At 39.0% G+C, this 22,493-nt stretch overlaps 1 protein-coding gene across 1 annotated transcript; it reads right to left on the reverse strand.

Annotated features, from left to right (window-relative positions):
- Positions 1-2,458: 2,458 nt before the first annotated feature.
- NFIL3 (nuclear factor, interleukin 3 regulated) lies at positions 2,459-4,327 on the reverse strand. The gene has a single exon (XM_018556681.1). It carries the CDS (start codon positions 4,140-4,142, stop codon positions 2,766-2,768), a length of 1,377 nt encoding a protein of 458 aa, XP_018412183.1. The 5' UTR covers positions 4,143-4,327; the 3' UTR covers positions 2,459-2,765.
- Between the last annotated feature and the right edge of the window lie 18,166 nt (positions 4,328-22,493).

Here is a 22,493-nt window from a genome sequence, read left to right on the forward strand (position 1 = left end):
CTGCATTTCCCTAAAACCCAAATAATGTTCAGAAAAAAATACCAAGCCCTGAATGTACGAGAATCTGAAAATTACAACCAGTACATAAAAACCAGGACAGAAAAGAGGAATGTATCTATAGAAGTCTAAATGAAACAAGTATTAGTACAGGGTCTTTATGCACTATGATGTGAGTGGTTTAATGTATATTGGTGTGCCTGATAAAAGGAAATTATAAGCATTATGCTCCTAAAACATAATAAACTGTAAATTTGCACATAAATGAGGGCTCGTCCCCAGTAGCACAAGAGCTGACTTTCTGTTTTTCTTTACTAATGCATGCTGATTGGTATACCCTCTGACCAAAGATTAATGGTCCCCACATGCAACCTGCATCCCAGGTAGATGGATTTTGTTTAATGCATTGAGATAGCAGGGGAGCAAAAAGATTCCCCATTTTTGGGGGAGGAAAGAAAAATCATCAAGATTTTGTTTGTATTTCCTATTGCTTTTCTGATTTCAACCCAAACCTGCAAGTATATGTGTAATAAATGCATATAATGATTTTAATACAGTGTTTCCCCGAAAATAAGACCTATCCCGAAAATAAGACCTAGTACTATTTTGGGGAATTGCTAAAATATAAGACCTATCCTGAAAATAAGGCCGGTGGTGGCATAAGGGGAAACTTGAAGACCCACTGGAGAGTATCAGCGGTGCCAACAAAGCCGGCGCTAGAGGAAGCAAGGCGGCAGTGGAGGGAGCAGAGCCGCATAAGCCGATGCCTCCTCTATGGCGCCGGCTCCTGTCACAGGCGGAGTGATACCAAATGCACTCCGCCTGTGAGGAATCAATAGTAAAAGGGTGCTTTGCTTATTCTGGCCAGCGATTGGTTACCAAAGTCTGTTGTACATGAATAAGTGTGGATTGTTGTACATTAAAAAAAAAATAAGACCTATCCCGAAATAAAGACCTAGTGTGGTTTTTTGAGCCAAAAAAAATATAAGACGTCTTATTTTCAGGGAAACACGGTAGCATAATTTACACTTTGCATTTAGATGTTTTTTTGGTGTGTTCAGTTTAGCTGCGATTCTGTGCATCCAGGGGCAGATTAGATACTCTGGATGTGTCCAAATGCATGTACGAAGAATATCGAAACCGGCACTCCAATAGCAAATTGAATACGTCTATTTATTGACGTACATGCAAAATAAGCATACCACACTTAGCACAACGTTTCGGGGTCTCATAGGATCCCCTTCATCAGGCAGAGCAAGAACTGCATGTAAACGCAGATTTAGATGCAATTGAATTTGATCAGGGAAGTATAAAATGTCATTATAGATGGCCATATAATTTATCCTGCATTTAAATAAATCACATGGGAGAGAATAATTTGAATGTAGTCTAAGACTGCTTGAATGCTGCTTACCCTGACCTGCCTCTACTCTAAGGTAATGCCTAAATGCTTCCTGTTCTGATCACACAACTTGCCAGTAAGGCGAATCTGAGGGCTGCAACCTAATAGTAAAACCCATTTTGTTTCTTTTGGTTGTTGAAGACCAGATACTCCATAGACTTTGCACTTCAGGGGAATCCTTACCTCTCAATGATGACACTAAGAAGCTGTTTTTCTAAAGGAGTGGAGTATCTTCACACAAAAAAAAGTGTGAATATGTAATTTAATTATCCGATCATGTGCAAAGCAAATGCCTGTTTACTTCTTTAATCTGCACATGATTGGATAACTGAAGTTAATATTCACACAATTTGTGTGGCTGATTTACTAAAGTAGTTGAGAATGTTCACAAATTGTGTAAATATTCACATTTCTTTTCACATAATAGGATTATTAAGGTGAATACACACAATTTATTCTGTGAAGATTTTAAACGTCTTTAGTAAATCAGCCCAAGAGAGTTCATGCTGACCCACATTATGTTCTCACATATCTTTGTTAGGTAGAATAGCAATTTGCAGAATTGGTATCCAGTACTTTCGGAGGCTTCTAATGAACTCTGTTATGAATGTGAGTAATCTGAAGTAGCACATGCACAGAAAGAATGTGTACAGGGTACAGGTGCTAACAGCAGAGGTCCTTAGAATACTTCCTATGCACAGAAACTAGATGCCAAAGGCTTTGGAAGCCTACCCAATGACAGGACCAACATATGGAGGCTCCAGATATCTATGATAATGAGCAATTTTGTCACCAAGGATGCAGTGTGATGATATCATCTCTGTACAATAGCCCAAGGGAGCAGAAATATGCTTCTGGCTGCAATGATATATCAGTATGAAACTATCATGTTACATGTAATAATTGACCTATTTAATTTACACTGGGAGTATAGAACTGTGGAGCCTTAAAAGTCTGCTGGTATTGAGATAAAACAGTAAACACAGCATAGGAAGGAGAACTGTTGTAAATTTGTAAAAACACATCTTTTATGTTAGATGCACTCAAAATAGAGTCATATAATTGTCACCAAAACTTTATTATACATGGCAACTTGCACAGTTTATAACAGACCAGCAAAAATAATGTATAAGATATTTACAACCTTGCAATTGCTACCTAACTGTACACAAGGCAAAGTGATCATAATAACACAATCGTCAGAATAATTGTGCACAAAAGACAATATTTAGAAGACATATTACAAGAACAGAACAGTGAATGACATCACAGGTCCAGTGAAAATTAGCATTTTACAAAACATATCAATTTACTGCAAACAACACCCTTTATTACATTAAGCATCAAATTTAATTTCAGTAGTAACTTAGCTGGAATCTGAAGTACAGATTTCTTGGGCAACTATGAGTCTTTTCAGCGTGGCAACCTCAGCAGATAAATTTGCAATGCCTTGTTTTAAATACAAGCTCTCTGGCTCAGTAGCCTTGTAAACATTGTCCGTCATACCAACAATTCCAGCAGTTTTGCAAATATTTGGGATTTTTTCAAGTTCCTTATGTTGCCACTGTCCTGATTTAATAGGCCAGTCTGGCATATTAGTCACTTGAACAGACAAAGATGAATGTACCAGATCTTCGCTATTATGTTTTTCGAGTGGAAAGTGCTTTTTTGAGGACATGTCAATTGGCAAAGCCAGTTTTTGTGTGGCAGTAAACTCATTCTCCAGTGCTTCCATTTTGACCTGCATAGCTTTAGTCTTAATTCGCAGTTTGTGGGGCAGTGCAGAGGAATTCACTTCTGGAACTTTTATTACTGTTGTATGACCATTTTTTAGTTCAATAGGGGAATGAATGGGACCTTTTGGAACCTGCTGCTCATCCTCCCCATCAGAAGTTTTTCCTACCACACCCTCATCAGTCTCTGATGTCCTTGGAGAGTTACTGGAGGAACTGTTGATTTGTAGGAGGGGAGGAGAATGGGAATAACTAGGAAATGTGCTTCTAATATAGTTCTGATAGACAGATGGGGTGTAGGAAGGGTTCTCCTCTCTAGATTCCCGAGGAAAGGTCTCTATCTCTAAGGGTTCCCGCTTAATCCTTTGGAACTTCATTTCAGGTGTTCTGCAGCTGCCCTGAAAGGGGTTTGGTTGAATATGGTCTCCAGATGAGGTCTCAGATACATCTGACAGAGAACTCTGAGGGGAGTGCTTGATTACAGAAATGCAGCTACTGGTCATGAGAGGGTGTTCATGATCTCCTGAGAAAGACGTCGCATTGGATTTGGCAGCTGCATATTCCTGAAAATATACAGCTGTGGTGTTTGTAACCTTTTGTATCTCTTGAGCATACGATGCAGAACTTATTAAACCAAACTTAAGTTTTAAAGACAGCAGTTCCGTTTTCAGGTTAGCATTCTCCTCTCCTAGTGCAAGGAGTTTATTTTCAAGAACCATGTCATTTAGTCTGCGCTTCTCTCGTGATCTTTTTGCAGCCTCGTTATTTTTCCTTCTCTTCTCCCAGTACATAGCATCTTTCTTTTCATCAGGAATGAATTCCCTTTTCCTACGACATGATGACGACTTGTTTTTCCCAATACCACCTTCATTGTACAACATGTCATTGCTAGAGTCCATTGATTCAGATATATCTGTCATATTAGAATTTAACACAAGGATGTTCTCCATACCACTCCTTGTATCCATGCACTCCTCTTTTTTAATGGTAGGCATTTTCCTTATCTGCATTAGCACCAGTTGGAGTCAGTCACCATTCACAGTTGCTGGAGAAAACAATTCCACAGTGTTTCCTATACTGTATCAACATGAAGATCTCAATTATACAAAATTCCATCTGCTATCAATATTTCTTTCCAGGAGCTGAAGTTGTACATGTATAACCATTTTCACAGCATGATCTGTATAGGCATTGTCACCTGAAAAAGAAGAACAAGAATATGTTGAATATTAGCCACTGAAATGTAAGACCACATTAATGCAAAACAATTTAACCAATACTTGATGGCTTTGGAAAGTCTTCCTATGAGTTGTCGAAAAGTCCCTTGTGAGGAAGAAGTTAAGATACCACTGGAGAAGTTAGTTTGCTAGTACAACCACAAGCTTATACACTTCTGCATTTTCACCGACCATATTATACAGAGTCCTGTTTGCGGTTCATATATAACAGTGATCAGGTGAACTCATTTTGTTATAAACTCGGATTAATTTTTTTTAAAACTCTGACTTGCTACGCACAAGCTTGCGACATTGCATGCCTCATCTTGGAGGATGCGGAAAACAGAAGGAACTGAGACTGAGAAGAATGATTAATTGGTACTTGAGATTCAGAGAGTAGTGGAAAAAGTACATTTGTGTTAGAAAAAAACAAAACCTTGTAATAAGAACAAAACATTATAAACCATCATTTAAAATCTTTCAGCATAGAAACTGTCTCTTTTAGTCTGGAAGTAGGTTGGACTATTTATGGCATCAAAATCAATAAAGAAGCAGTACAAGGGGATTTCTGGTTTCATACATAAAATGCAGAAGGTTTTATAATCTAGCTGTTTTATTTCTGTCCTTTAAAATGGATTACCTTTACTACTATGTTTAGTAACTTGGGATCAGCACAGTTCACTAATCAAGGTCAAAGTTAAGAATGAATGAAAATACAGGTGTCAGACAACAGCTGACAGTACGTGTGCAGAGTCAGGTAGCTTTCATTTTACACTGCATTGTGAGCAGAATGTAAACATAACACTTGTTAAAAGAATTTAGCTCACTCAGTCTACATTATTTAGATTACCTGCAATCAGAATTTTCACTGTTCGCAGATGAAGAAATTATTTGACATGCACAGCCTTTCTGTGTACTGTTCTATCCACAGCTATTAAAAACTTTCATCATCTCATTATTTAATTTACGCCTCCAGCAGCGTGGCAGTGTTAACAATATGTTTGGCATTGCATACTAGTTTAGACCTGGAACCCACATGAATGCAATTACATGACAAACTGGATTTTACTGTATGCATAAGAGTTCAGTTGTCCATAGCAGCCAATCAGATTTGAGTTTACATCAGTTTAGAGTAGTCAGCAAATGGTATTATGTCTAAATGGTGCCTATGCACATTAGCCGTGCTTCATTAAATGAGTGTTCTACTGTAATCTATCTGCCAACATACTGAGAATTACAGTTTGCGTATTGCTCAGCGTATCCTAAAGGAAAAAGAAAAGAGCGATTTCTAGCTATGAAGTGAAGCACTCGAGAAAACTGCTAAGTGTTTATAACAGGTGATTCATGTCTGATAACTCTAAATATACCAAACGGCAATCATGTGACTTCCTTGCACAGGCAATTCATACCACAAAAGATTAGGCAGTATGTGAAATGGATGGCTTGCTGACTACGACTCTCTGCTTGGCAGAAAAATGATGCTTCGGCTTTTTGTGATTTACAATGGTTTGTTAGATTTTCAGTGAATCAAAAATAGTAAAAGAACAACTGTTCACATAAATATACTGAGCCAGCTAATGCTCACTGTGTTTTCTGCCAAGGTACACAAAGGCAGCCAACAAGGTTAGCTTTTCACTCATTTACAACGGCTCATTAATCTAATTTTATCTCTCTCCGTAGTATAGAAACACTTGAAGAATAAAAAACAAATCGAAAAGACAAAATCAAGAGGCAAATAGAATATAATGTACAACTCGTTTTACATAATTAAAATGCATTTATTTGTTCTTATGCTAGTTTCATCCTGCCATAGATCTTATAATCCCGTGTTGTGTCTATCAATGCCTTGTCTACTTGTCCAATACATTCTCACCATATTATGGCATAATATCCCACTGAGTTCATACATATTCCCAGATGATGGGCCACATCTATATTATATATGACAGATCAAGTGGGGATCAGGGCTCATAATTTCAGGTGGATGAGAACAAATTTGATTTTTTTATAACACTTACCTCTAATGGTTACCTCTGTATTGTACTAAATACAATAATGAGAACAGACATGCTTATATAGCATGCATCCCTGTTTTTTTTTAAATATAAACGTTCATCCTAAACCCACATACTGTATATAATTTAGTAAACCATCCCAACGTTTTACCCTTAATGCCTCATTCCCACGTAAAATAAAGTCCAGGTAAGTAAAAATGGAAAGATATTTATCCCTAATGCCTCATCCTCACATCCAAATGAGTTTGATTAAGTTAAGAACTGAAGAAACTAATATTTAAAAATTCCAAAGTATTCCAATAATTGTGCAGCAAAATGTGTTCCAAATATAACCACTGGGCGCACAAACAGGTGCTGAATCTTTCCCAACAGACACCATGCCCACTGATTAACTAGATTGGAATGTGGCATGGTGCCTCATTTGTATTTTGAGCAGACAACTGCCAGACTATGTCACATGTATTTCCAGCAATGAAAGCTATTGTAATCTAATTATATAGTGACCTATATGTTTATAGTTTTTGTAACAATTCTATGACTTTTATAACATCCAGATGGGTTATAGCAGAGTTTACATTATATTGTTGGCACGCTCCCTTGTTGCAAACGCTGAGCTCATCTGCGGCAACAAGAGAACAAGCTCGGGAGAAGGACAGTGCTCCCTCTGTACCTCTAGGGGGCACTCGTCCTAACGGCTGTTCTGTCCTAGGAGGAAGACAAAACGGAGCTTTGAACACTGTCAGAAGGTTTTGGGGTCAAGCTTCACTCATTGCACAAATGGCCTACAGATATTGAGTGCATTTTTAAAAATCTGATTAGTTTAGGGTTATGGAATAATGTTTCTGGACCTCATAGAGTATTTTTCCTTAAAGGTGAACTAACCCTTTATATTAACCTACACGTGGTAGCGTCCATGTAAATAGTGGTCATGCAACCCAAAGGCCTATCTTACAGCCTATTGTGAGGAAGCCTAACTGACACTAAACAGTAATTGAATCTGGAGAAAAAGGGGTATTCGAGGGTCTGATCGTGTTCGAGAAAAAAATCAGAGGGACCTTGTCTGTGGGTTCCTTTCGTACTATGTTCTTGATTGCAGTTACAATACCTATAAATAGTTGAAGAGGTGTAGCTTTAAAAAAATAGAAAGGTAGTAGAGGGAACGTTTACTCTTTCTGCAGCCATGATCACACAAGATGTATTTTTATTTAATCCTACTGGCATATACATCTGGTTCACTGATTTTGCAATTCCATGTTTTTTTCATGCTAGTTATTAAGAATCATAAAGCACATGAGCTCCTGCAATGAAATTCCCATTCTTGTACAAAAAATTAGATTTACCATGAAAATCAATGATTATCATTTACTGCAGTGATTCCTCATAAAACAGATCTTAATCCTTCTTCACATGAGTCAGTGCTGCTTGTTCTTTTATTTAGTTTGTGGCAATGACAGTAAGAGCAGTTCAAACAGTATAATAGCATTTCTTTCAACAGTTCTTTCATTAGGTTTTATCACAAACGCTCTGAATTACCCAGAACATAAAGTAATATGCATACATGCACAAAACTGGGGCCACTTAGAAAATTGACAAACTTAAGCTGTTTTTAAAATAAAAACTTAATTGGATAACTAAATATGACCCATTTCAATTTTCAAAGATAATTTTTTTCTTTCAAACATTCCAACCTAAAACCATGTTATACTACAAGGATTAAGGTCTCTGCTAACCCAGCGGTCCTGTGTTTTAAAGAGGCAACCCAAAGCACATTTTTTTCTTCTTTCTGTTGATGTCGTTTTTTAATTGCTTCTTAAGTGATTCCGTAATATTTGGATTATACTGCTGCCTACAAGAGGATGTGCAAACTGTCAAACAAAAAAAACAGTGACACGTGTGGTATAACCACTCCCAGCATGCCTCTGTTTTTGCTAGTGCCCAAGTAGGGTGGATGCATTTTCTCTACAGAGAAAAATCTAACTGATTTACAACACATTTTTTTTCTACTTGTTTCTTTGTGGGATTTGAATTTGGTTATCTCGGCACTTCAGAAAATGCACTTTGAACCTATCAGGTTATCCCCCTTTTCATGCTCACTCATGTGGTTGTTTTCTTTGTTCACCTCTGTAAAGTGTGTCTGAACTGGTGGCCTAGCCCTACAAGGAATCCTTTCTGGTCTCACATAATGCCTAAACCCTCCTTCGCAAGGTAGTCTTAGCCTTTCACCTTAACCAAGACACTATGCTCCCATCCTTCCGTCCAGCCCCAGTACATCAGAACATGATTTTCCTCCATTGTCTCGATGTAGTTCGAGCTGTATGTGTCTACCTCACAGCCACTGCCTCCATTAGAAAGACTGACTTCCACTTTGTCATTCCTGATGCTCCCCGTTAAGGGGAACCAGCATTTATTTCCACCATTTTTCGGGGGCTTAGACATATCATCATTCAATATTACGATCCTAAGAATTGAATTCCACCCTATCCTATTAAGGCACACTCTTCTAGATCTGTGAGTACTTCTTGGAATTTTCGGCATCAGACAACTGTTTCCCAGATTTGCAAGGCTGCCACCTGGTCTTCTGTATACATGTTCTTTAGGTTTGACCAGGAGGATGTTCAGGACACTTCTATTGCCAACTTTGGGTGTAAGGTCCTTCAGGCAGCTCTTTGAGCTGCAGAATGTTGACAGTTTCTTTTTAATTAGGCTTGTTAGCATATTTTCCTGTGTTGCTCACCCCATCAGTTGGCCAGTGTCCACATCATCCTATAGGAAGATGAATAATTCACATGGCACTGAATCCTGAGTGCCCCAATGAACTTTAAGAAAAGGATTTTACGATGAGTACAAGAATCCTGGTTTATCATTGACTGACCATGTATTGGCAGCCTCTTTAGTAAGGACTTGTTCATATCATTTGCATAATACATATGTACTGGCATGCATCCCTAAGTTTTGCTGCACCGTAATGCATTTTTCTACCTGTTTCTCTTTTACGTGTATGCCATTAAGGTATGTTTCAGCGTGTTGAGATGCATTTCAGCGTGCTGTGCAAAAATGCAACATCCTGTTTTGTTCCATACACACCAGCATGGCATATTGCCGCAAACTAAAAAATGATTTAGGAATTACAGCTACTTGCCCTGTTCTAGCATTGGGCACTGCAGCCCAATGCTTCTGGAACCCTAGGAGATCTGCCCAATCTTGGCACAATCTCTGTACATAGACCTGTGCTGGCTTTTGTATCCATCTCTTACATTTTAGAACCTAGGGGGAAAAAAGGAGTTTCCTGCATACTGTAAAATAGGTGTCTGTTGCACACAAACATTCACAATCATTCAGTTATTCAGTGATGGTTGGACCACGTAAGGCCAGATTTCATTTCATATTATAATGGTTCATTATAGTTGAAATCATTCACTTTGACAAGTGCTTGTGGTTGTACACAGGAACATTATGTGCGTTTATGTATTACACCTTTTTCTAGAACTGATCATGGCTATTGATGGACAGCTCTCTTACTGAGAAGACTGGTTGCTAGAGATCTTCCCATTACTGCTTGAACTAAAAACCCTTAGGACATGCTGAAATCCTGTGGTACACACAGTGCACACAGTGAGGTTTACTTGTTTTTCTTTATTAGAAACAAAACAACTGATACATAGCGGTGCTGAGATTTTATGGCAAATCAGAATATCTCTCTGTGGCATAAAAAGCCCACTTACAGTAAAAGCTAGTTATATACACGCTTACTAGTGTTCTCCCTGAATTGGTTGGTGGATAGGTGGCGGATGATTTAGAAGTGCTCCCCATAATCACCATTCAGGGAAAACCTACACAACCAATCAGTTGCCTATTATTATGGGCAATATTCAAACTGGAAGCATTGCTTATAATATTCACGCTTCACTGTTTATATGGCCTCAACGTTTTTATGATTTAAATTATATTTAGCATTGACGTTGCACTATGAACTTGTTTTTAGAACTTTAAAATAAACATTACATGTAGGTGTCCTTTAACAGTAGCTACTCCAAGTAAATCATTGTTATAATTTATTGAATAAGGTCAAATCTCAGAAAGTGCTTTTGTTTTGTTTAATAAAATTTATTTTTTTGTCATATCCTATTGTAGTTTACTTAAATAGAATGACACTTAACATTAATTTCAATAAGCTACAGTGTTTTTTCATATCACCGAGTACGTAAAAACCTCAAACATCTCATTTGGGTTTTGTGGTGTGCAGATAGAGTAAGATGTTTTAGTGCAAACCTTTGTATTTCTTCGAAACAGTTTAACTTTATAGTGCTGGATCCCTTCATTATATGGATTTAGAAACAATGATATGTCTTTAATGGGTATTACACCTCAATGTGGAAATGAAACAACTGGCACATAGAGCAGGTAAATAGTGTATGCAAGAAAAGACTGTAATGTGTCAGTCTGTGAGTAAACGCTGTGCTGTCAGGACATTTACAAGATTTCATTTTGTGATATGACATATATTATTATGGGTAAGTTTTAGTCATGCTTGGTCTTTTGTGTAGTTTAATCTGTTTACTGTGCAGTGGGCAATATGTATTTATTACTCACAATACCGCAAAATGTACTTCTTTCAGTTGTTATAAGAACATGTACAGGGCTATTCACAGAAGGGTGCAGAGTTTGGAGAAGGCAGGAGAAGAGAAAAATCTAGGACAACATAGGTGATTTGGAAAAAATTCTCCAATTCAGATCACTTTCTGGTTCAGCTATGTTGTCCTAGATTGTTCATTTCTCCTGCCTTCTCCAAACTCTTCACCCTTCTGTGACTAACCCTGGCAATGTTACAGAGTGCTTTACTTTGAATTAATGTAACCTGAAATTTAAGGATTTTCTTTTTTCCCAATTATATGAAATCGACAGACATGAAGAGATGCTACCTAGTATCCAAACATGCAACCACCTCAGCCTTTGGGAGTCATGCATGTAACTCAGTCTTGCAATGCCTCATGGGACTTGTAGTTCTAAGACAGCCTTAAGGCCAGAGTTACCCACCATTGTACTAATGCGTTTGATGCTTACCATTAACATTTAATACTATATTGTGAAAGATCATAATGCATAAGATTAAGTCATTATTCATCAGAATGTGTGGCATTTTACTTATTTCAGTGATCTGTGTCACATCTCTGTAACTCTAATTTATGTAGCACACATTTTAGTAGGATTGCTTCAACAGGATGCAATATTTCTTGTAATAAGCATCTTCAGTAAAGTTTCAGTAAAGCCTAGACCACTATGTCCTTATTCAACTGCTGTCATCCTTTACCACTTGTGGCCTAAACAGTAAAAAAGCAAAGTGGTAGTCATAAAACATGAGATGAAAGGGAAGAACAGAAACTCTAACTGAGCAGCAAAAAAATGCCTACCAGCAATGTTTTTTGGAAGCCACAAACAGTGCAAAGTAACTTCTTAGTTTATAATGGTTTGAACGCTGTTAAATGTAGTGGCACAGAAGCGATGGGCAATGAAAGAAGTGTCAATAAACAGCAGAAATGTATTTAAACAGGAAAGCTATACTGAAAAATATATTTAATATATTGTGATATTTATAAAGGAAGTAACTAACTAGAGTTATCATACTTGAATTATTCATTCTCAGTTCATTAAGAGGTAGTTAAAAGTGCAGTAATATTTTCATTTTAGATATTAAATGAACATGAAATACAATTTTACACATTTAATATTATATACAGTAAAAAAAGTATCATATATATAAGCCCACACCATAGACGTTACGCAATACCAACTAATTTTTGCTTGCAGCTTTTAGGAGCTGTTATACTTTTGTTTCCTCTTTAGTTATAGTAATAAAATGGCAAGGATCACATTTTGTCACCAAAATTGTTGGTTTTAGAACAAGATTTATTAAAAGGGTGATTATGTTCACAAGGGCAATTTGTGACTTTTAAACCTTGTTGGTAATAGGTCACTATTATGTAACAATATGTGTAACTTGTGCTGTGAGCAAATATAATTGACCCCTACCCTTGAGATACTTTGATAAGAGGATCCTCTAAAAGGTGTACAAAGAACACAAATAGGAGTGTAGTTGTATCTTTGTTACAACTAATCAAGGTTAATTGAAAATAAAACCTTGCACTTCTTCCTTCACAAATGGAAAATAGCTTTTTCCAGACACAGCCTGTCACTAAAATTGGTAAGAAACAAATCCACCTTGGCAGCATAATTTGTTCTAAACTAAAATTGTTTAAAAAAAGCAAACCTGTCTCTTGAATCAAAACCAGTTCTGCCACTGAGGGATGAAATTCTACTTACTTTTACATCTTAAAATTATGTGGATGAGCATTATGCTCATTGTGAACTAAAACTTTACACAGCTTGGTGTAGTATGAGGACAATTTATAGGAATATAACAATGTCGCCACCTCAGTAGAACATTATGCAAATTGTTATTACTATTTTCAGATCTTGCACAGCCAATAAATCTAACAAATAATATGACATTTATTGTCCACGAAGGTCCATAGGCCATACTAATGCAACCAGTTTTAAGCAACAATTAAGCTTCTTTTTTTTAGGAGTTCATGTCTTCTTTGCCTAATCGTAAACAATCAGATACAAACCTGGAGAAAAAAAACATTTGAACCTAATTGGTTGCTATTGTACAGTGCAGATTCTTCTTATTTAAGAATGTTGATATAAAAAGGAATTCAATTCTTAAAGTTTAACTGTCACAGATCACAAATGGATGCAGCCCGTTTTTGCATCTATCAATCCATCTGGTCTCAGCGACATCACCCTGATATTAGACATACAAGACTCAATTCACAAGGATAAGGCTAGGTTCACACTAGAGAGATCAGTGACCGCGCGGCAATCATGCACGAAACCACGCAGATGGCCACACGGTCACCTAATTGCACACCACCGCCATTATTTTTTAATGTCACCCCAGTCGGGCCAGGCAGATTGCAAGGTTTTCCGACTCGATACCGCCTGTGCAATTGCGCATGATCGCGGTTGAAAAAAAAAAAGGCACTGTGCATGTCGGAAAAAGCCCATATATATATAACCCCACTGAAATCATTGGGGCCACGTGGCAATTTGTTTTTTAAAACTTTAACTACTTGAGGATTTTGGTCGTATCTACATACAAGTGATCTGGGTGGTTCCCAGGCTCTTCCATCTGTGCAGAGTGTTCACTTGGGACTGCTCAGCTCTGAGCACTTCTGGGTTCAGTTTGATCAAAATCCCAGATGCAAAGTTGCATAAACAGCGGATCAAGCACAGTTTGTTCAGAGAGCAGGGGAGACATTAGGGGTCTAATAGACCTCAAAATAAAAAAAAATTAAAAGCACTCCCTGTGCACACGCATACAAATGTGAACACAGTGTGCCCACATTTATGCAAACGATTGCAAAACACATATTGAGTATTACCACACATGCTCCTTAAATTAGCAAATTAATTTTCCCTGTAAAGCATTGCCTATTAATAAACTTGGGTAGCATCATTTTTCACCACTTTGCATGCTCACACGGTTTTAGGACTTGACGTACTCTGTATTTCTATAATCATTTCTTATTACAGGTATTTATATACTGCCAACAATTTACACAGTGCTTTACATCAGTCACAGCCACATCAGTCCTTGCCCTCAAGGAGCTTACAATCTAAGGTCCCTATCTCACATGCATACATACAGGGCCAATTTACACAGGAGCCAATTACCCTACCAGCACGTCTTTGGAGTGTGGGGGTAAACCAGTGTACCCGAAGGAAACCTACGCAAGCACAGGAAGAACATGCAAACTTCTTAAAGATAGAGTCCTGCCCGGGATTTAAATCGGGGAGCTCCAGTGCTGCAAGACACAAAACCTCCTTTTTATATAAAAGAATTGGGGATTATATTGTTTGTGTGCGCTAAAATTCATCTTAGTGTATTTTTTTACTGAAAATATCGATTTGATAAAATAGTTTTGCAAATATTGCATGCCACAAAAAAACATGCAACTACTATCCTTTCATTCTACAGGGCCTCTGCTTTCAGAAAATATTTCATGTTTTGAGGGTTTTTATATTTTCCAGCCAAAAATGCTCTTTTTAATGTCTGTGAAAAAATGTAAAAATTGCTCCGGCAGCGAAGTGGTTAAACTTTTAAGCATTCCTGTGTGATAGATAAGCCTGAGCTTTTTCTGTTCTCAACTATTATTAGTGCTTGTTAGCAGGTTTCATATAGGCACTGTGCTTCACCCATCTCTTTCTTTAGTCACATATTTTTAAATGGTGTTTTTTTCAATCATTGGTGAACAGAAAAAAACACTCCCTTCCCTGTCTTCTTCAGAGAATTGCTATGTTAATGAACGACTACACACAAACATTAGGAATACGTGACTGGCAAAGCATCCCTCCCTCCTCCAGGGCTGCCTTGCCCGATCTGTGCAAACAAACAGTGTTATCCTGTCTCCAGGATCATATTTCAAAACTGATTAGCACAGGGTGATCCTGAGCAGCAACCAACAGACAGGAATGGAAAATGGATATTTGTAAAGCCACACAGCCTGTTATGTCACAGCTAGTTAAAAGCACTCCAAAGTAGGCTAGACCGAGAAAGCATGTGCATATTAGCTGCCTGAGATTGTTAGTGTCTGCAAAAATGAAGCGCTTTGTATTCAGGTTTACGCTTACAACGGGCGTGCCAAATATGCAGCCTCTCCTTCGTAGGCTGAAAGTAAGAGGCTGATTTACTAAAGGAGTCCACAATTGGGTGAATATTCACTTTTATTGTCCAATCAGTATTTTTTTATTTAATACAGATTTTGAGAATATTCATATTTTTTCTGTACATTGTCACAGTTTTCATTCATCATTGTATGATTATACAGGTCGAATCATTTTTTATTAGCAAGAGCAGAAGGAAGTATTTGTGTAAAAACTCAAGTGGTGGTTTACCAAAACGAAAATGTTTTATACCAATAAAAGAAAATGTGTTTGATGAAACTGAGCGTACACTGCTAGAGAATTTAAACACTGTTCACTACCCGAAACAAATCCTTTCAGTTTTATATTTAATAATAAATGTGTTTTTTTTTATCAGAATAATAACAGTATGATATAAACGGTAAATAAAATGTACTGATGTGAATGATCACTGCCTGTTCTGTTGGTTTCAGTAGAACAATTAGTTTATATTATTATTATTATAATTACAGTTATAATACAAATCAGGACAAGATGGTAAGGAGGGCCCTGCCTGTGAGAGCTTACAATCTAAAAGCCATATAAACAGACAGTTGCCACCAGTCTTTCACAAGAACACTGAACTCTTCTACAGATAATTCAAAGAAATGCCTACCAGCAATGGCAAGCAAACAACCTCCAAGAATGTGTTTGCCAATACAGAGAAAAGTTGGGTGCTTGCATGCGTACTAGGGGGTGATGTAGGACCTTTGGGTCTATCTTATCTTATAAATTAAGGCAGATTATGAACATTTTTTACTGTTTTGTTACTGTTCTAATTGCAAATAAAAGAAACACATAATAAATTAAATACAGTTCTTCCTGATTACATTGGTGTATTTAAAGGGCAAAAGTAAAATAATTATATTCAATTGCCCGCTCTTCATAAACAGTCATGACCAAGAAAATGATAACCCTTGGCGAGCTTGCATGCATGTGTGCACTGGATATGCTTTTTAGGTGCATGCCTTAGCTCTTCATGTTCAGGTTTTGTAAAAATGGGTTAGGCATCCCTGCTCCGTCAATGGAGACCAATGGCCTACACAATGAGCTTATGGCCTGGGTTAATTAACCCAAGCATGCAATAAAGTTATATGGACATTTCTATGTTTTATTTTTCACCTTAGACTGATCTTATATTTGAAGTTAATACTGGTTCGTTTATCTCATATGACATTTGAAGTGCCCTGTATGAGCTATTTTTTGAATAAACCAATTTAGCCCAAATCTACTGAACTGTTCTATGCATATGGCAAAAATACCAGAAGCCAACTCGCATCCATTTAAATTTAAACTCAACTCCCCAAGTACACTCAGAAGGACATGTTTTGTGACTCCCCCAATAAGGAAATGGCTGGGATAAATACCGAGCCAGCAATAGTGATTAAATCACCAGGAAAAGCAATCATCCAAACATAACCTGTTATGGATACTGGACTTGGGAAATGTTTATACCATGCCTGCTTTAAAGGACTACTATTGTGAAATCTATTGAATTCTTATACATATATGTAGTTATTACAGATAACAGTATTTATTATAGATTTCATTATTTATTTATTTATTCAGGGAAAGAAAATGTATGCAGCACTTTACATAGTGCATATTCACATCAGTCCCTGCCCTCAAGGAGCTTACAATCTAAGGTCCCTATTGAACACACATACTATGGACAATTTAGACAGGAGCCAATTAACCTTCCAGCATGTCTTTGGAATGTGGGGAACCCACACAAGCACAGGAAGAACATGCAAACTCCTTGCAGATAGTGTCCTGACCGGAATATGAACCGGGGGCCCCAGTGCTGGAAGGTAGAAGTGCTAATCACTAAGCCACTGTGCTGCCTCAGTATTTATTACAGTCCTGCCAAGGGTGCTCTTAAGACTCATCTTTATCCCCATGGTTTAAATCATAAAAAATAATGCTGCAACTGTTTAAACACCCCAAGCAGTCTTAAGCTGGCCATATACCTTACAACCATCGCACGACTTTCGTTGTGCGATGGTTGTAAGGTAATTAAAATCTCGTACGATCTGCCCATCTTGGACAGACAGATTGTACTTGCGATCATCGCAAGGCTTCCGATGATTGCAGTGCTGAGCGGACAGTGTGCGCTTGCTCACACCGGCCCGTTTGGCATTTGTCTTCCGAGCACGCCACTAACCCGCCGAAAATATTACGATTTTCGGCAGGTTTTCCAGCGTGCTCGGAAGACAAAAGACGTGCGACCTTACATTAGAAGCGGTCGCACGCTGCCCATACACCTGCCGATTATCGTACGATCGCAGGATCACCCGCAATTATCGTACGATAATCGGCAGGTGTATGGGCACCTTTATACTGTGTCCAAGCACCTATCACTGCCACTGTGCTGGACAGCTTAGTCTGCATGAAAACATGGACAAAATGGATATAAAGGTAAATGAAATAATTAAGAGAATTCATATACAAATATTTATTATCATCACTTCGATTAAGCACAAAAGGCTATCACAGTGCAGTATTTTGGTTTGTTATATCAGTTGTGACAGTAGTGCTTTAAGCTAAAGTTAACAAGCTGAATAGTACACCTCAAACTAAAGAAGATCCATTTTGGTCATAACCTGTGTAAGGGAAATTCAGCTGCCCGGGGCACGTAGCTGGTCTTGTTTACAGGAGTGAACAGTGATGTATGATGCCAAAGTCTTTCTGTGATCATTGCTACAGCTCAGTAACTCTGGAAATCCCTACAATGCACCACAAGTCTCATGAGTGTTTTATTCCTTTTAGATTGTTTCATAATCCGTTACATTTGAATGGAATATGGTAAGCGCAAGATAAGGATACATCGTCTTTCTAGGCCTAAATATGGAGTTGTAAAACAAAAACAAAAACAGTGCCTGGGGATACTACGCTTTAAAACCAATATGGTTCTTTAAGGACCGTTAGAGTAATTCCAGCAAATGTGGCCAGTAAACTAATATAATCCTGCTTCAAATCTGCAGGCAATAAAAAGCAAATCTCTGCTTTAATTAGTTTCATTAAATATCTCATTACTATCTTGTAACTGCCTATGTAGTAGCAAATAACACACGGTAGCCTAATACTCGAGTCACACAGAGTGCCAGAATCCATGCTGTCATAATATTATCACACATCAACTCCAACTCCATATTAAGTAGATAATATCAGTTTGATGTAATATACAATGTGTGCACCTAATATTTACTACAAAGATAGTTCGACTAGCAAGATTATAGGGGGTCGTGACTTTGGCATCCATTGAGAAGAACAAGCGATCACAAAGGCCACATTAACCTAAAACGCAAAGCTCAAATACACAAATCTATAACAGCCGCAGAACTACAAGAGCCAGCAGCCGTTTAATCGAAACCCAAAAACCTGATGAGCATTGCCTCCCTCCAGCAGCAGTTGCTCAATCCCAGTCAATGGATTCATTGTTAAATTGGTTGCGTTGTGCAGTCTCGTATGGCATCTCTAGATGTTCACTGCAACAGGGCTTGACAATTGTGATTTCTAGCGATGCCTGACTGTAGTGAAAACACAAGTTGAAGGCTATATGAGCCATCCAACAGAGTGAACACATGGCCAGGATAAGGCTGTATGCCTCCCTGCAGGAGAACAAAGGAATGCAGAGCCAGCTCCACCACTCCTCCCATTCACGTGTTCTCCCTCAACCACAACAAGCACCCCACCACATATTCACCACTGCTTTCATTGTGTGTGCAATTATTTATCATCCGACCAAGGACATAGCTGTCTAGGACAATGCAAAAAAAAAAAAAAAAACAACCACAACTGCCCTGACCTAGCCATCCTAGAAATGAGATTATGGGGATCCAGCTCAGGAAACACGTCAGTGGTGTATTCACAAGGGACAGATTAAATGAAAGTGTATCAGTGGCTGAGTAATGAGCAAAATCCGACCACACTTCTGCCTATGACTGCGCTACAGACACTCTGGGCTCCTGACTTGTTATCACGGGGTAAGGCATCATCTGATGGCACACCTTGTACCCCCAATGAGTGGCTAATGCCACTGTACTGGGCACATACAGACTAATATAAAGCCAAATATAGAAGCATGTTATTTATACCCAGCATGGCAGCCCTTCAGGAACATGATGTCACCCACCTATTGTCTACTGTCCACCCCAACTATTGCACACCCAAAGCCCGTCTTTCTCTCTCTCCCTGGATTGTGTCCTGCTAGCTTTTGTCAAAGGCTTAGAAAATCGCATCATCAGCTCCCCTTCCACACTCACTGCCAGCTAATGCTGAGGTTACATAATACAACATTTCCAGGAACTCGTCTGTGTGCGATCTGCCGGCAACAAGAGGCAGACCTGCCATTCCTCATCGCTGGGATTAATACATCCCTTTCCATTCATTATCATCATCTTGTCGGGCTGAGACCACTCAATGCACAAATAAACTGCTACCATGTTAACATCCATGTTATGAGACACTAGATACCCCATCACTTCCCTCGCATCCCTTCACGGATTATGACATCCAGCCAGGAGGATACAGACTTCATCAACTAACTGATCCCTTGCACCAAATCAGACGATCAATACGATGCAACAACAAGCTGGAGCTTCGCCGCCGCCGCCTCCCATTGCTCTACACACAGCACGGGTTATGCAATGTATGAAAGAACGAGGCAGCCGAACCCTCCCCTGGAGCCCAGACAACAAAAGGACACAGCGATGTACAAAAACTCGTCCGCTACTAGCCCGCGACCAGCGCACGGCACACTACGACGTGTGCAGTCTACAAGAACAGCGCACATCCTATTTGTGTATAGAGATGTGTGTGTGTGTGTGTGTGTGTATACAGAGAAAGGGAGAGATGTGAGTGTATATAGAGAGAGATGTCTGTGCATATATAGAGAGAGAGAGAGATATGTGTGTATGTATATAGAGATAGTGATGTGTGTGTCTATATAGAGAAAGGGAGAGATGTGTATGTGTATATAGAGAGAGGTGTGTATATATAAATAGAGAGAGAGAGAGGGAGAGATATGCATGTATATATAGAGAGATATGCATGTATATATAGAGAGAGATAGATATGCATGTACAGAGAGAGAGAGAGAGAGAGAGAGAGAGAGATGTGCGTGTGTATGTATAGATAGAGAGAGATGTGTGTGTTTAGAGGTGTGTTTATATAAATATATATAGAGAGAGAGAGAGATATGCATGTATATATAGAGAGATAGATATGCATGTATATATATTTAGAGAGAGCAAGAGAGAGATATGTGTGTGCGTGTGTGTATGTATATAGAGAGAGATGTATGTGTATATAGAGAAAGAGAGAGATGTGTGTGTATATAGAGAAAGAGAGAGAGATGTGTGTGTATATAGAGAAAGAGAGAGATGTGTATGTATATAGAGAGAGATGTGTGTGTATATAGAGAGAGATGTGTGTGTATACAGAGAAAGAGAGATGTGTATGTATATAGAGAAAGAGAGAGATGTGTATGTATTTAGAGAGAGATGTGTGTGTGTGTAAATAGAGATAAATGTGTATATATAGAGATGTGTGTTTATATAGAGAGTGATGTATATAAAAAGAGGGAGAGATATATAGAGAGATGTGTGCATAGAGAGAGATTACTATCTATGTATATAAAAAGAGTGAGAGATACATATACAGAGACACACACATTTCTCTAATCTCTAAGCATTACCCTCTATAGACATACATATATATATTACCATCTATATAAAGCTCTGTATATATACATATATTTCTCTCTCTCTCTGTGTCTGTCTCTTATGTAGATGACTGTACATACGCTTCCACGTGCGGTGCTTTCCTGGCTCCCTCCTGATCCCTTGCTATGAATGGCAGGCAGTGAGTAATCACAGCGGTAGATGTTCTACACACACAGGTCTGCTCACTGTCACTGTCTGTCACTCCTATTGCCATTCATGGAGAGCAGACACATGTAGACAATTCAGTGAAAAGGGTCCCGGAGCGTAGTGACCCGAGCGCCTTCCATACACAGGAGCCAGGGCAGGGATATGAATGAAGATACATGTGTGCCATTACCTGTACGGTGTGCGCTGGGAGTAGAAGGTATCCTTAGAACATTTTACTATCCAGTGTCTGCGGTGAGGAGAATTAGGAGAGGAGGATGTTGTCTCGGGAAGTGGCACCTCCTATGGCAGCGTGTCCCCACTCCAGTCTCCAGCCTGCCGCTGCCGCTGCTCTAGAGATCTGTGTTAGTAGGTCAATACTCCTCAGTGTTACTCTCTGTGCACTTCCAGGCTCGCTCTGACTCAAACGAGCCCCGCCCCGCAGCCAATCGATTCTCCGGCGCTTTGATCCGGCGACCAATGAGAGTGAGAAGCCGGAGACTGGGGAGGCGGGGAAAGGATGAGGAGCTGTGCTTGTGAACACAGTGTTACTGTAGAACGTGTAGCTGTTGATTTACGAGGCACGCTGGGTGAATGAGACGGGCGGGCCGCTGGGAGATGTGTGGCTTTGTTTACGGGGAGAAGGGAATGAATGAATGGGAATATTGATGACGGCCGGGAACAGCCTGTGTACATGGCAATGGCAGCGAATGGGTTGGGGAATGTCAGGGTTGTTGTGGTGAATTTTGTAGGTTATATAAGTCGCATCAATGGAGACATTTCAACTCAGCAGTCACGTCACCAGGCCGGCTGTAGGAGTGTACACGAGAGTGACACGTTGTAATCTATTGTCTGTGTGCTGATCATCATACTGACTATATTCCAGAATTCACACCAAACTACCTGCCATCTGCTGCTCTACTCTACTACTACACAGGAGCAGTGTAGCCCCCTGTCACCCAGCTCTGTCATTGTCATTCCTCCACTCCATCAACTTCAGCTTTGTCTTGGTGAATTACAGGCGCAGCTCATGAAGTCAAATCCCTGTCACACAACGCCATGTTCTCAGGATGGCAACACACCTTGATGTGTTACCATGGCATTCTTTTTGATTAGTACCCAAGACAGCACTGCTCCAACACACATGCATTGCGGTACACCACAACGCGCTAAGGGTTCGCTCACAGGTAGATTAATAATTAAGGTGACACTAATCTCAGCAGTTACATCTTAAAAATGCATCCAAGTACCTTAACTAATATAAAAAATGTATCTTATTTATGTATCACTCGGCTTTAGATCCTCAAATCATCCCTGAATTGGTGATTGGTCCTTCCTTCTGGAGGGTGGCTACTTTTGTTCCCCATGGTCCCTGTGTGTGTTGTAAGGTAGCCTTTTAGTGTTTGTCCTTCTCACACGGAGGACCGGTAAATATCAATGATATTTACCGATCTCCCGCTCTGCCACGCACAGAGCCGCTGTCATCCTGAAACTGACAGGATGACAGCGGCTTCTCT

Source organism: Nanorana parkeri, unplaced genomic scaffold (assembly GCF_000935625.1).
Source record: "Nanorana parkeri isolate BGI_ZX_2015 unplaced genomic scaffold, ASM93562v1 scaffold246, whole genome shotgun sequence".
NCBI lineage: Eukaryota > Metazoa > Chordata > Amphibia > Anura > Dicroglossidae > Nanorana > Nanorana parkeri.